The sequence below is a fragment of the Lissotriton vulgaris genome, chromosome 2_1 (assembly GCF_964263255.1).
Source record: "Lissotriton vulgaris chromosome 2_1, aLisVul1.2, whole genome shotgun sequence".
Classification (NCBI taxonomy): domain Eukaryota; kingdom Metazoa; phylum Chordata; class Amphibia; order Caudata; family Salamandridae; genus Lissotriton; species Lissotriton vulgaris.
In genome coordinates, this window is record NC_141687.1 from 1,099,943,607 (window position 1) to 1,099,960,460 (window position 16,854).

Consider the following 16,854-nt stretch of genomic DNA (forward strand, 5'->3'; position numbering starts at 1 on the left):
AGGGGGGGAGTTATAATGAGGGGGAGGAAATTTTTTTGGGGTAGGAGGTATACTGGAGGTTGTCATAGGAGTGGCTTTCAATTTCGGAGGCCCGATAGGTGAAAGAGGAGGAAAGCCAGTAAGGGTTAGTATACCTAGAGTATTTTGGATTGTTAGAGGGAACAAGGGAGAGTGATAGGGGGTATTGGTGGGGGAAAAGGTGGAGCTGCTGGGGATGAGTGCGAGACGGTTAAGTAAGGTGGGGGTGGATGAAGAGCATCAGAGGGTGAGGTGGTGTGGGAGTCAGAGGGAGGGCGAAGGATAGGAGAGAGAGAATTATTGGATAGGGGATATAATGGGGTAAGTAGGTGGGCTGGAAGAGTAGCTGAGGCGTTGAATATGGTGGAGGATGAGGGGGGATTATACAAGAGGTGATCAAAAGGAGGGGAGTGTGTAGTCGAGTATCAGGAATTCGGGGTTGGAGAGGGAGCCTGAGTTGGCGTGCGGGTTACAGGGGAATTATGCAGTTTAGGGGAATCGTGAGGAGGGGGGTGGGAGGGTCACATGCTGAGGGAGAAGAGAGGGGGCAAGCACATTGGAGGATTGGGAGACACTAGGACACTGGGAGATATTAGGGGACAAGGAGACAAGGGTGTCATAACAAGTTATAATGTTGAGGGCGAGGGTGGTAAGTAGAGATTGAGAATTATCTGCTTAATTGGGGGAAGAGGAGTGTGATATGGTGAGAGGGGATAAAGGTGGAAGGAGGGGAAGGGACTCCTTATTTCTAAAAGTGATGAAGGCAGTGGAGGTCGGAAGCTGAGGGTGAGTCGGGGGAAGAGATAGGGGGTAGGAGAGACGATGGGAGAAAGAGGAACTGAGAGTTGGGGTAAGTCCAAGCGAGGAGGTAGGGGGGGCCGGGGACAGGATGGGGGTAATTGGGTCTAGGGGTTGAAGGGGTGAGAGGGAAGGGTTCAAGGATTGTGTGAGAGATTGGGATAGAGAGCTGAAGTGGCATTCGAAGATGTGGAGGTGGTTTTCAGAGGATTGGATGAGAATGTTTCCCGATATATTAATTTCTCCCAGAAAGGAAGAGGAGGGAGTGGTGGAAAGTTTCAGGCCGTATGGGATATTGCGAGAATTAGTGATAGGGAGGTGTCGGAGAAAAAGGCTTTTCCATTTAGAAGTGCGTTTGGTAAAGAAGATGTAGTTGGTGATGATGAAAGAGTTAAGGTTATTATGATGATCAGCAAATAAGGTTTCTGGGTGGAGACAGAGAAGTTTGTGCTTGAAGTTTTTCTTACCATGCTTGGAGAGATGGGAGGTGTAGAGGATAGACCAAGAGTTAGGGCCGAGTTTAGAGATGGGTGAAGCTGAGATTGTGGGGGTAAGCGAGATGGGAGGCATGATTAGGAGAATATGGAGAGAAGGTAGGAGCAAGCATGTTTAGACCATATAAACTACAACAAGACTGTGAAAGGAGGGGGTGGGGGGGTCAGGTAGCGTTTAGCCAAAGCAGACTCAGACAGTAATGGGATGACAACAAATCGTAATGAAGAATTAAAAAAGTGCATAAAAATACATATTATAGTATAGGTATGGACAAATTACACTTTACAAATGATAACGTTTTTCAAAGTTAGGCCACAAGGTGAAGCCCCAGGCTAAGGCAATGCAGTGAAGGTGAGCGGACAAAGATTCAGGGCTCCGACAAAGGTCCTCGAGGGAGGACAGAGGTTAGCAATGAGAGGGGTAGAAAGTGTCAGGTTGGTCCCTGTACAGTTCTTAAACAAAACAAATCAAGGCCGTGGGGAAACCAGGAGACTGATTACGTAACAGTAATAAACATTTAAGCATCAAAGAAGGTTTCTGGCAAAAATCGCCTATTAGTTCTCACAAACCAAAAAAAAAAAAAAAAAACATATCATGACCGTGAGGAAACTAGGGGATTGTTTCAGTATCTGTATTAACCATTTGAGCATCGGTGGAAGTTGCTGGCAAAAGTAGATCTCAGACGATGAAGTGCATACAGAGATAAAGACCACCCAGGCAGCAGGGACACCGTAAAGATGGCGGATTGGGGAGATGAGCCAGTAACTGGTGGCATATGTGTTATGTGGGCCATGGTTTCGCTCAATAAGCACTCTTAATCAGTTTGGGCCTATATGCCTATTATTTTTTAGAATTGCTATATGTACAGATACAATTTAAAAAATATCTAGGCAACGGCTAAAATCAGACACAAACTTGCATATTGTCTTGATACATATTTTATGTTTGAATTCACTTAGATCAATAAAATAACTTGATCCAGAAAACTCAAACTTAGTTGCCCAATCAAAGTATGTGGGTCACTCCAGTGAGGAAGCATTAACTCATGGTATCCATTGCAGAATAATTTCAGGAGTAGCATATTGAGGAAGCTAGTGCATTGCCACGCGCCGAAAGATTAGTGAGCTGAAAACAAGGCACATTAAGGCTATGTTCACAAATGTTTCAAAATGAAAAATAAAATATTACAATTACTATCAGTGGCATAACATTATTGTAGGCATTAATTGGGAAGAGGAGTAATAAGTGATTCTACATTTTACGGTGTTAAACCTGGCATCATTGGCGTGAGTCTTCCTTCCATTTTTACTGATTGCCTCCTCTGTTTTGATATGTTTTTGCTGGTTATATGCTTTGGGCACTGTGTCCCTGCTGTTCAGTGCCACAGTGCAAGTGCTCCCTATGTTAAATTGGTGTACTAATTAGTGATTCCATGATATGGTTATTTGATTTACTTGTCAGACCCTAGTACAGTGCACCATGTGTGCCCAGGGCTTGTAAGTCAAATGATGCTGGTGGACTTGCAGCACTGGTTGTGCCACCCACAGAAGGAGCTTGTAAAGTGTGTCTCAGACCTGCCATTGCAAGGCCTGTATGCAGTCTGTGACTGCCATGTCGACTTGGCAAGTGCGCCCACTTGCCAGTCCCTAAACCTTCCCTTTGCTTCATGTTAGACACCCCTATGGTAGGCCCAAGGGCAAGGTGCTTTACAAGTATAAGGTAGGACATGCCCTGGTGTGTGTAGCATGCCCTAATAGTAAACTACAGCCATTTTCGTTTTTCACTATTGCAAGGCTACCTGCTCTCCATAGGCTAGAATGGGGAGTTAGATTATTACATTCTTATAATCCTAACTGACTCAGAGAACATGGTAGAAATTCAAATTTGATATGTCTGAACTCAGAATAATAAAATACATCGTTTAGTAAAGTTGGTGTTGATATTCTGTGGTTGAAAATACCACTTTTAGAAAGTAGGTATTTTCTTGCCTAACTGTCTAGGTCTGTCTCTGATAGGTTGTATATTCCTTGTCTGGAGTTTGTGAGTGACAGAGCTGGGGGATTCTAGGAGACAGGCTGGGGCAGCCCCGTGGTTAATAGAGAGATCTGCATCTAGATGGGATGGAGGAGTTGCACCTGGGACCTGAATAGGGCTGGGTCTTCCCACTACAATGCTGGCTCCACCCCGTGGGCTTGTCTTATGTCTCTGCCCGGCACTGTGAAAGGAGAGAAGGAATCTTGTCAACCAAGTTATCCAGAGCTGTGCCTTGCCTCCCTTGTGCAGGCTCCACCTCCTGCGGGGCAGCTGATGTCTCTGCCCTGCACTGTTAAATGAAGGAAGGAGTCATGTAAACAAAGTGCTCAGGAACTGGTTTGAACTAGGCAGAGGCCTTTCTCCCTTCAGAGAACAAAGGATTTTGGGGTATAACTATTGAGACCCAGTCCCAAGAACTTTAGATCACTTCTGGAACAAGAAACTTTTTTCCAAGGAAAAGAACCAAGGAAGCTGCAGTAGTTTGACTGCCCCTCTGCCAGTGTGCTGTTTTCTGGGTTGGCCTGCGGTGGTTGCTTCATTGCCAAGGAAAGGAGAAGGAACTTTTTAAGGACTTTCCTCATCTACAGAATATTCTCCAAGAGCTTGAACTTGTGCTTGCCTCCTGCTGAAGTCTCAGGGACAAAAGACTTCATCTCCAGCTCCCCCCAGAGTTTCCTTGCTGGGAATTCTGTGCGTGTCGCTGGTAGCTGAGAGCACGACGCATCGAGAAGAAGCGTGGCGCCGCCGCAGCTGAGATCGGCGCATCGCCGGAGAAGCTCGCCGCCGCTGCATCTCCCAGGAAGAGTGTCTTCGTCAACGCTGCCTGCTGTCACATCACTGGAGAAGCGTGACGCCATCGAGAGAGTCGCCATCGCTTCACCGGAGGAGAGTGTCGCAGGGCCTGTCGCGGCTCCAAAGTACAGAGTCGTCGGAAGGCTGCCAGGGCAACTACGCATCGTCATCGCATCATCGCATCAAGGGGGCCATCTTCTCGCATCACACCAGGATCATCACATCGAGGCACCATCTTGCGCATCGCAACCGGACCGCAAGCCGAGAATCTATGCATCAACCCCGCACCGGTAAGGATCACAACACATCCCCTACTCTGCGCAAGCATTGAGGCACAACGCATCATTTCCCCCGGATGACGTGACCAATGCATCTCCCCTTTTGCAAGCCTTTTGTTCATTTTGCATTATGCATCCAGGTACTTTGTTGAGAACTTTGTCGCATTTATCATCAACTTGAACTAAGCAACTTTTATCATCTTTAAGTCAACTTTAAGTATAGTATTGTGGATTTTTGTTGTTTGTGGTCTTGTGTTAAGTCTATATAAAGAATACTTATTTTTATAAAACCTGTGTTGTGTCCATCTGCTGTGTTTTCATTGTATCACTGTGTATATTCACAAATGCTTAACACACTGCCTCTGAGATAAGCCTGTCTGCTTGTGCCAAGCTACCAAGGGGGTGAGCAGGGGTTATTAAGGAGTGTAATCCCCTTATCCTGACTTAGAAGTAAGGGTCCCTATTTGGACAAAGGTGAATACCATTGCCAACTAGAGACCCCCAGATTTAACATACAGTAAAATTATAATTGGTGATATGGATTATTTCTCTGTTGTCCTACGTCCACTGTGCACTCATATCTAATGTGAGTGCTCTCATTTTGCCACAAGCACATCATTTCAGCCATGTGTGAAGGAGATAGTATCTTCTGGTAAACCGCCTATCTGACACCAGTACAACTGTGTTTCTATTCATAAATTATTCCCTTCTTCACAATGATATGCTCCTGTGAAAATCGCTCGAACCACCTCAACCTTACTCGCTTGCCTACTAAAATCATCAATGTTTGACAATAGCCTGATGTATGTAGCATGTTACTCAATAAAATGAACTACACCGGAGTGCATGATACCTCCTACTGAAACTCAGTAGTAAGCCAGGAATTAGTAACAGAAAATTATTTGAGAATTTTGTTCATAGACACCACATTATCAACCTTCACATAGCCAGTACAGCACCTAAACCCACAATCAAATTATTGTCTTCAAATATTCTAGGACAGGAGCCAGAACAGTAATGGCCCATGTCCTGCAATACGTTAGACAATAGTAGATTTGCCTCAATTTAGTTATTTAAATTATGTCAACAATTAGGTGGGCTTACGGATGTGTAGTTGGAATTTTGGCAATCTATATTGTTCAACATGTTTTTTCAACCTAAATTTATCATGCTTGTATATATGATAAAAGGCACCAGACATTTAAACAATTTTGTCTTTGAAGTATTATGTGCCTATCAGGTCAATAGATTGTGATGCCATACGAGTACACAGTTCAATCTGTAAACCCATAATATGATCTTGGTCATTCCATCCCTCACATTGTTAAATACATGCAACAAATGGGGGTGCGCAGCTCAAAAAGTCCAGTAGCCCAGTGTAGATAGAAAAAAAACTTCTTTATTCAAAAACTTCTTTTAAAATTCATTGAATTTAGACAATCCAGCTAACGCACTTCATTCCCTTATAGGGAACTTCCTCTGGGCAAACTATATGTCACGTCTAAAAGTACATTTCGAAAGGGATGTCAGCAACTGGTTATTAGAGATAGTTGTTTAGGAGTCGGTGACTCTTCATAAGGAGCAATATAATCCTGTGTATTCCTGTAATTGGCAGGAAACCCTTTGCGTGGATGTCTGGGCGATGGGGGACCAAATATGGTGAAGTGGCCCCGCAAGGCAAGATCAGCGACCAAGTAATGGCTGTATGTGCCAGAATGAACTTCCAATCGATATCTTCAATAGGGGCTCCAACCGTCATAGGGTGACCCCACGGGAAGAAGTCAACGACCAGGTATTAGCTTTTATGATCACCCAGGACACTCCAAGGATGGATGGTGTCTTGAGTCAGTATAACGAAACAGAAGCAAAGGTCAATTGGAAGGTTGTTTTCGGGTGCCTCAATTGTATCATCGCCTCACCCAGAAATGTTCAAAAAAATAATCTTCATAAGGTATAGTGCATTGTACGTTAACCCATATGTGTAACCCGAAAACAACCTTCCAATTGACCTTTGCTTCTGTTTCGTCATACTGACTCAAGACACCATCCATCCTTGGAGTGTCCTGGGTCATCATAAAAGCTAATACTTGATAATGACCAAAACAATAAAACATAGTGAAGTGCATTGTGTAAAAAGAAGAAATGAAACACTCAACAGGATCCCCCACCATTTCAAGTGACTTTCTTAGCCTCAATGATGAGGCAAGGAAGCAAGCAACAGCGTAATTTGAGTGCAAATCTGGAAGTAGCTGTAAAAACATTATGGTGGGCGGAACCTAAACAAATTGCAAAGATTTCAACAGAGGCAATAAAAAATAATTCTTTGAGAGGTCTCATAAAAACTACAGAAAAAGACGAAATGCAAGATATCCTGTGGGAAAAATTATCACAGGTACAGGGACATAACTTCATGCTCCACATACCGGGTTTGGGGCATGCCAGCAGCATATGAAACTGAATAAACCTACATCTGGTGAGGAGGAAATGATGGTGAACATTAAGAGTGGCAAGCAAATAAAGTTCAATGGCAAGACCTGTTACAATCAATGCATGTCCATGAACAAAAGGTTTCTTAAGTTTAGTTGCCTCCCTCTCACTTGTACTCCAAAACAGTAAATTGTCCCGGGTCCATGTTATATGTACTTTTGTTATGGAAGAGGGTGAATCAAACAAAGCAGGCCTACCTAGTTTAGCAAAGGTATGTTTAATATTCGTCAACCATCTAACTGATTTTCACCCATCAAGCTCCAAACAATCCTTAACTATCTCTCTGCCTAGATAGCCTTCCAATGGCACCCAGATAGTAACCCACTTAATTAAGGGGTGGAGGGAGATGAGATCTGACAGAAATGACAACCCTAACTCCTCATGAACTATAAAAGCCAAGGTAGAAGCAGGAACTTCTAATAAGCACCCACAAAAACCATTTTCAACCACTTGGAGTTCCTTTAAGTTTAACATAACCACAGACATTGCTACCATAGGTTGCTACTAAGACACATTTAACCTGGTAGATCTTAATCAGGGCATCAAGTGCCTTGCTACCTATTCTTGTGGAAAAAGCAACAATAGCACCAATAGTTTTTGATGTGCTAGTCTCTAGATTTTATCAGGGGACCCCATGTAGTTCGATCATCAAAAACAACTCTGAAATAGGTGTAAGTCTGGACCCGAGACAACCTATTACCCTGGACATGAAAATATCTCAGATTGGTCTTTTTGAGTCCCAGCACCATCCCCTGTGATTTTCTATAATTAGTAGAGAGATCTAAATTGTTCATATATTGCACAAAACAATGAAGTGATGTCTGAAGACCCAGGGCTGTTCTTGCCCGTAAAACAGTATCATCTGCATATCTCAGGGAGGGGATCTGACAGGAAGCTATTTGTGGGAAGCTAACTGGCTTATCTAGTAACCTGGCCCCCCAGGTCATTCACGTACAGCATTTACAGTGTGTCTATTCCACTCTTCAGTCTGAAGGAGCTAGAACATGACACATCCGCAATAAAACATACAACTGCCCTAATGTCTCCGTGTAACTCACTGAGAAAACTATTAATAGCTATGTCGTAGCCCATGTTCAGCAAAATGTGCCACAGTTTATATCTATTACCCTTATCAAAGGCGGAAGATAAGTCCATATGTGCCATAATGTTCCTGATTGAACAAAATTGTGTTTGTTGATCAGCATAAAAAAAAGAAAAACACTGACCACAGGTGCCCAAACCTGGTCGGAACCCATACTGCAGGTCAGATAAAACAGACCCCTCCTAGGCCCAATTCTTGGCCCTTTCTAGGATCACACTGCCTGGGCGTACTCGTTTATCAAGGAAATGGGCCTGTAGCAACAGGGGATGTCCCTGGAGCCCTTTTTAAAGACAGGGATAATGATAGACTAGGACCATGAATGCAGTAACCTCATAACTGTGACCAGATTAAATAGTTGAGTTACAATCGGGGCCCACGAGCTAGGTGATATCTTAAACAGGTAATCAAGAATCCCATCAGGGCCATGGGCCTTGTGACTTGTCATACTTTCAGTTGCTAGCTCAATCTCCACCACATCAAATGTTAAAATACACTCTTATGGCACATGAAACTATGAATTGGGGCTCATTTGAACAAACACCATTCTCAGATCCACAATGTCCTCAACGTGCTAAATCCATTTCTCTGTTGAGAGGTGGGATGAGGTGGCATGGGGTCCATTATCATTAAATAGAGGACGATTAACTATCTCCCAGAATTGGTTACTATCTACCTTGGTCAAGGCCTCCATCAGGTTAGACCAGGAGTCCTCTCTGAGATCCCTTTCCCTCCCCTCTATTGCCTAGTTATATGCTCTGCGTCTGCATGATATTAGGCATTGATTTTTGGGTTGGGCTTTAAATGCAGACAATAGTAATTTATGGGTGTCAGAACAATGTTTGGTAAACCATCTGGGTTTATTTTTTATAACGGTATTCGGGGGAAGGGAAAACCTGGTTCTAAAATCCACTTGGATCTCAAGGTGCAAACTAAGACAAGCAATGTCACCAAACAAATCCCCCAGGCACAATTCAAATTCCTTGCCCTTAGCAACTACTAGACTCTTCTAAGAATCTTCAAGCACAATTTTTGACCATTTCGAATCTTCTTCCCTGATCAGTTACTTTACCATCCAACTGGAATGTAGTACTTTGTGTGGGGAATTCTACAAACAAGCTACTAATATCGACAAAGATGCAATAATGATTGCTAAAACCAGTGATACTTACATCAAAGGAACATAACCAGTTCCGCAATGGAGCAGTAACAAGAATAAAATCTAGTGTAGAATTCTTGCCACGGCCTATAAAAGTGGAAGAAAAGTTACCATCCAAATTTTGAAATGATTTAGCCATAGCACATTCCAGATTAAGCTCCACTAAAATATTATTCATGGATACATGTTCAATTGTATGTGTTACAGTTGTTTAAAGCAGTGCAGCTTAAATATTTCTAGCATGATCCCAGTTAGGTTACAGTCTTATGGAGAACAGAAGACATCTGATCTCACTGAAGTTGAAAATATTATTGAAACAATACCTAGCATACACAATGAGCAAAAAAAAATCTATACATTTAAACAGTGTTAAAGCAAAAAAATGTATTAATAGGGACAAGAAGAAGGGCACATACAAGGTTTCAAAAGAAAGTGGCTTTATTGCCAATAAAGCTGCAGCTGAGACAATTTGCAGGAGTGCAAAGTGATCTGGTTTTTTCAGAAAGCAAGCCAGTTCTTATATACCATTTTCAGAACCTGGATACATTAATGATTAACAAATTACATCATTGTGTGACCATGCTAGAATTAGGTCCACGTGTACATTACAGTATCAAGGTGCATTGCAAAATATGTCTACGTTCACAATTTACATTATTTGCGACACATCTGACCATGCAGCTACAGGTTAATCTTTAAACTACCATCTCCTGACTTTCAGCCTTGCCTTGGCCGGTTATCTTGAAATGTCAATATGCAATGTTGATCTACTATCAGCAGAGGCCCGTGTTTTCTGCTTTCCAACACAAATGACGCACTTGCTATCTATGCTATCTGTGCTGAGCAAACAATTCGCCTCTTCACTTAACGGGGCAAGGGCAGGTCAAACTTGTCACGTCCTAGGTCAGCGAACGATTCCTAGAAAGAGCTCGCTGAACTGACTGAACTGGCTCTGTACAAAGGTGAAAGGCTAGTGAATCATTAAACAACTTGGAGCAAGAACAGAATGGGCACGTTCATGTTCACTTGTCATTCTTTTCTGGTTTCAGCTGAATTTCAGACAACTTAATTTAACCCTCTGTGCACCAGCTGTGCACCATGGAGCAACATTTCATTATGACTATTGGGCTCATTTTGTTTGCAAGCAGGTTAAAAGACAGAAATTAATATAAACTACGGTTCAATTTTAATATTTTCTTTCAGCAAGGGGCCAACTTAATTTTTCATCTTTTACAAATCTAGTGTAGAATTCTTGCCACGGCCTATAAAAGTGGAAGAAAAGTTACCATCCAAATTTTGAAATGATTTAGCCATAGCACATTCCAGATTAAGCTCCACTAAAATATTATTCATGGATACATGTTCAATTGTATGTGTTACAGTTGTTTAAAGCAGTGCAGCTTAAATATTTCTAGCATGATCCCAGTTAGGTTACAGTCTTATGGAGAACAGAAGACATCTGATCTCACTGAAGTTGAAAATATTATTGAAACAATACCTAGCATACACAATGAGCAAAAAAAAATCTATACATTTAAACAGTCACGTGCTATATTATGGGTATGATTAAAGGTATGCAAAATTTACAAAGGTTACTTTTGATGGTTGTAAAGGTTTTTTTATTTCTCCATTTGCATGAAATTAGAAAAATAAATAAAAATGGCTCATGAACAATCCTCCAAAGACAGATTTTGAGGGAGAAAAACATACTAATGTAGCTTATGATGAAAAATCAGGAAATTATGAGAAAGTTCTCCTGCATGTTTGCGGGAAATTTTAGAAATAAGGCAAAGACTTTTCAAATGTGAGAAACTTTGCAATTTTATAAAGCTACAAAGCTTTTCAACTTCCCAGAACCTCGCTGACAAATTTGTAGCTTTGTACACCCCAAAATTGTTACACAACTCATGGGTAATAGATGATAAAAGATGTCTGTAATTTGATCTTTCTAGTATGAATGTTCAATGATAATCATGGTTAGAAATTTTCATGCAATGTTTTTTTCTCAAATTATGGCAGATGCCCAAATAATAAGGACAACACCATTGGGATTGAAGAGAATGGCTTGTCCTTGACCTGTCGATTTCACGTCACTGTGTTCAAATTCATTGGTGATTACGATGAGGTACACTTGCACTGTGCGGTGTCGCTATGTGACTCAGAGCAAAATTCTTGCAAAATAGTAAGTATTTTTTTCATTTTATTTCAAAGAACAAATTATAATTTGGTAGTTCTCCAGCTTGTGCAAGCATTTTACCTCCTGGCCTATTTTTCAAATCTATGTGATGTCCGTGAAAATCGAAGCTCATTTGCAAATAGTTTCATTTGCCTTGACCTTTGTGAAATTGAGTGATGCTCTGAGTTTGCTTCTGCCTGAAAAGGACGATCAACTGACAAAACTTAAGTTGATTACATATTATTGCATGTGAACAGTTCCTAATTATTATTTACCTGCATTAGAACTACTACTCTATTGGCTGACCAAACATCAACTGCCTACGAAACCTCCAGCTGTTTCCTTTTCTTGTCATCATCATATTCCAGGCTATATCACTTCAGACCTCCAATTTTCTTTCAAATGAACAAGCTGTCCTACCACTTATTAATGTCCAACCTTCTATTATACGATTATACCACAGAGCTATCACAATATACTCCGGCAATGTTTCCCCTCTACATCATTCCATTCCTCATTCTCCTTTCACCCACCACTGCATTTTTCCATCAGAAGGATACCCTGTCACACACATTATGAACCTACATGCTGATAATAGCCTACTTATGGTGGGCTGGAGAGTAACGGTTCTATTTGCAAAACTTTAGCCAGGGTCAAGCCAGAATTACACTTGGTAAAAATATGGTCTGATTGATGAAACTGAGGCTACTCATACACAAGGAGCAACATTTTCCCAAACGCAAATTTACCTTCAGGGCACAAGTCACGGTGGGCCAACACAACCCATTGTGCGTAAACTCACATTTACTTTGATAACGATCATTGGGCCATATGTATCAACATCCTGATTCGCGATTCTCAAATAGCGATTTTTAGAAATCGCAATTTGAGCATTGCAAATAGGGATGTATGTAAAAAATCACAATTTGTTTGTGATTTCTTAATATTCCTTAATTGAGAATCGCAAATTGCGAATCACAATTAAGGAATTCTTTCCTATTCATTTCTATGGGCCAGGAGGCCCATAGGAATGAATGGGAAGTTATTCTCAATAATTGAGAATATTTTCAAGGGTGCAGGGGTGTCAAAAGGACACCCTGATGCACCCCTTAAATAAGCATGGGTGCACATGTGGCGCACATGCATGCCCTAAGGGCATGTATGTGCTTCACATTGCACTTTGAAAAATGCAAAAAAGGGAATTTTTCAAAGAAATCGCAAATTACCACCAACTTGAAGTTGGTGGTAATTTGCGAGTCCTTAAGGCCAAATTGCACTTTTTTGGTGCTTCTTACATTGAATTTAAGGAATCGCAAAATTTGCGATTCCTTAAATGCAAACGCAAAATATTCCTTATTTTGCCTTAATACATACCATTTGGCAAAATTGCATTAGCAAACGCTGAAATTCTGCAAAATTCGGCGTTTGCGAAATGCAATTTTGCTTGATACATATGGCCCATTATTTCCTAAGTTAGATGTTTTTACAAATATGTGCTAGTGTAAGCTGGAACAACTTTTTATAAATTGAGTTGTAACCCATACATGATTATATATGATTCCTAAATAAGAACGGATTTGTTTTGTGTTTTTATTTGTTTTATTTGTGAAACATAAAAGTATGTTTCTTTGTGGATATTTTACCTATGTTCATACACATATGATCCACATCTTTTTTTCCAGTAAAGAAGGTTGCACTAACCAAAGAATGATCAGTAGAATGTAATGCAAATTAGTTTTTTGCACAAAATCTGTTTACAGAAATATAGAAATGGACTTTGCAGAGGTGCCAAGCCTCTTCCCTTCATCAAAATGTATCAGGTGTGGTGCTGCAATTGAGGGAAAATGCCCAAATTTGTTCCGTTTTTGCACAACCTGTGTAGCAAGAGTTACCATATGAGGAATCATGAAGTATACAAATGCACAGTTTGTTTTCACATGCAAAACCACATTTTGTAGTCATCTTTTCTTGCAATTTGTTTTTAATTGTGTACAAAAATATATGTATATATTACTTTTACAATATTTAGAAATTCTTATTATGCTAGTGCAGTGGATTTGAAGAATTAACGAAGGAATAACTGATGCTAGTGTAATTGAAAACTGTGTTCATGTTCCAAGAAAACATTTTCAGCGCAAATACCAGGCTTTGGGGAGCTCTGAAAAATCAGAATGTAAAGCAGGTTTGTGAAGCACGGTCTCACCGATTTGTAGAGGCTAGCCCACTAATTATTAAACAATTAAAAGGGGGAAAATGAACAGGAACAGACCATTTAACTTATGTGTGTTTTCTGATGTTGCTAAACACAATAAATAGGATTTTATTGACAATAATCATGTTCCTATTTTTTAGAATTGCCCTCAAAATTCCAGAATTGCTTCAGACTACATACAGGAACCAAAGGAGCAGATTATTTCTGTTGGGCCAATAAGAAGAAAAAGTAAGTGATTGGTGCAAATGCCCATCCTAAAATATATGAATTAAGGATGACCTTTGGTGCTCTTTCTTAAGAAGAAGAATATTTATGTCAATAAGAACTATGAAATGTCCCTGTAAGAGATTAATGCATGCAGAGGAAACACAGCTAAATATGTGAGACAGAGAGAAAAGGAAGTAGCCCATTTAAAGCCAGATAAGTACTATTTATTCCTTTCAGGATCAGTATAAGTGACTTTTGTGTTCCAAACATCGGACCATTCTTCAATAGAAGAGACTGCTTCAATATTAAAAATGACAGAAAACGTATGTTTATTGGGGACCATTCACATAGGTATTCAGGAGTACATGAAGTAGTAATCTGAAGTACTACTTCATGTACTGAGAAATACCTTTGTGAATTGGCCTGCAACATCTAAAATGGGAATATTTAGGAAATATAGGAAATATTCATGTACAATTAGTACTATTAGAAAGGATAGTGCCTTCCTTGCACTTTCACTAAGAGGCAGAAGGGCATGTCAAAGAAAATTCACAGAGGCATTTAAAAGTACATGAAGTAGTACTCCTATAGTATCACTTCACACACTAATAAATGCCTTTGTGAATTTACCCCATTATCAGCCATGAAGTGAGAGTATGGGGATATGAGATGGGTAGGTATGGTTTACCGTTCAATATAGCACCGACCTACTAAAGAGGAACAACTGGAAACTCAATAGACATTCACAGATTGAGAAAAGATTTCCTACCATCACACAGTCATGTATTATTAAATTAAATGCCTTCAATGGAAATAAAACAGGTATCTAAGCTGCTTGGTCAGCTGTTTAATATCTAAATAAAACCTTGTTTGTGAGACTGCGGTGTAATGCCTGTATGTTTCAGATGAATAGATGAGTGGAGAAAATGACAACATTCGAATTTAAGTACCAATTATCAAATTTCTTTGCTGCAACTGAGGTCCAGTATGAAAAAAAACTTTTCTCCTTGAAAATAATTCACACTTCCTGGGAATTTTGAAGGCAGCTGTTAAGTATATGTGATGATTTAAATAAATATATTTTTCAGTTTCAGGCCTGGCTGATTAGAAATTTGATCTAAACAGCAGCATCACTATGCGATCACAAATGGTTTCGTAGGACCCAGTGTAGCGATTTTGCTAAAACCCTCAATGCTTCCTGTTTCAGGGCTGGATTGGTGTGAAGAGAATGGTGGATGTGAACAAATCTGCACCAGCAGAGTGGATGGACCGCTGTGCAGCTGTGTAACTGGAACACTTCAAGAGGATGGCCGGTCATGCCGAGGTAAGGTTGCACACCTGGGATACCAACATGAATCAAGAAGGTCTGATCCATGGCAAGTTTTCTTGATAGCCGCATAGGCCATATATGTATGTAGGCTAATCCAAAATAAAACTCATTTACTTTGTCAATATTTTCTTGGAAATCTTTCAGGAATCCTGTCCTTTTGGACCTATGTTACTCAACATTCATTTAATGGAATATGTTAATAAATGGAGAACAGATCATACATTATAACGGTTTGAGGGAAGGAACATTTAATCGATTGTCATATAGCCTTAATAGGACAGTTTCTCTAAAGATTTGTTGCTGAGTATTTTATTGTGCGCATCTTACAAATATTTTGCTTGGTAAGGTATCTAAATGACTTCAGTTAAAGTACAAACACTAATCAGTGTAATAGAGTTTATTTACGCGAGAGCTGGCAATAAGCACTTTAAATTGACACTATTGGTATTTGTAGAAAGTGGACCAAAGTTTCACAAGTTTGGCAAAACTATTTTGCTTACAATCGTGTTCATATGTGTTTGTGTGTGTATTTCTGTCAAACCCTTGTTGCCAGTGAGAACAACATTAAAGTCCCACATGTGGTCTCTGTCCAATCACACATTTGTGCGTAACTACATGTCCCCTTTATGTTTTGTGGAGACAAAATAGAAAAAGGATTTGTAGGAAACAGGTACTATAGTACACAATGTGAATGCTCTGGTGTCAGGTTTCAGAATCACATCAACTCTAGCACGAGGAGTTGAAAGTGAATAGGTAAAAAGATAGGTGAAAATCTGGGGCAGCTACTATTTGGCTGCTACACTTGTTATATCTCTATAAAATATCGTCTCTGTGTTTATTTGTTAAACAGAATCTCAACACAAACATTTTTTTAGAGTCAAATGGGTACTAAAACTATATGTCATACAAAAGGGATCCATATGAAGTTCTTTACTTGAGATATGGAAGCAACATACTTTTTCTATTGAGAAATATAATTCTTTGTTAGTGGACATAAGATTCGAAAGGACCATTTTAGAGGAAATTCAATATTATACTTTCAAATTTCTATTGCATAATTAAGAATTCATAAGCTGTATTTGATGGCTCTTTTTTTTCTTTTCCCTGCAGTTTCAAGTTCTTCAATGGAAATCCAAGCCGGGAGCATACTTTTAATACTGAATCAGATATCAGTATTGGTCTTTATTTATAATTTCATTGTCATTTCCTAAAAATTTACTATTGGAAGTTTGTAATTTATGTAATAGGAAGCTTTTGGATGTGAACTCTGTCTACAAAGAAGAGACTGCAAAAAACTGAAGGTGGATATTATTCTGCAATGAAAAAGAAATCAGTCTTCCTTCCTAGAGAGTGAACAACAATTGAATAAAATTCATTAGAATTTTATCACGCTTCAAAATGTGCCAACATCTGCTGTTCCACGAGGACTTTTACATAATATGTCATGCTGAAAATTTCAGTAAATGAAGAAAAGCAAATTTTGTATAAACCTGAACAAGTGAAAATAAACTTGCGAATGTTGTGTCTGAGCCTCTTCATATATTTGTGGTTGATTTGAGAAATTCTGGAGAAAAACATGTACCTTAAGATGACAGAATTTGTGAATTAAAATGTATCACTTACTGAGGCCACAAGAGTTCCGCAATTAGTTAATTCATTCCTTACGCAACTTTTATTTACTGTGCCTCGAGTATTATGCTTGATTTTTATACATGTCTGAACTATCACAGCCCCTTAATTATAGAAGTCAGGAAACAAACCTGTTACCT

The 16,854-nt window shown here is 39.9% G+C and overlaps 1 protein-coding gene across 1 annotated transcript in view; it reads left to right on the forward strand.

The window, feature by feature from the left end:
- TECTA (tectorin alpha) overlaps positions 1-16,553 on the forward strand; it is a 293,627-nt gene extending 277,074 nt beyond the window's left edge. Inside the window, exons 19-22 of the mRNA XM_086954233.1 lie at positions 11,180-11,342; positions 13,689-13,776; positions 14,963-15,079; positions 16,196-16,553. Coding sequence (XP_086810359.1) covers positions 11,180-11,342; positions 13,689-13,776; positions 14,963-15,079; positions 16,196-16,296 — 469 coding nt within the window. The 3' untranslated portion in view covers positions 16,297-16,553. The remainder of the gene's footprint in view (positions 1-11,179; positions 11,343-13,688; positions 13,777-14,962; positions 15,080-16,195) is intronic.
- Positions 16,554-16,854: the final 301 nt, after the last annotated feature.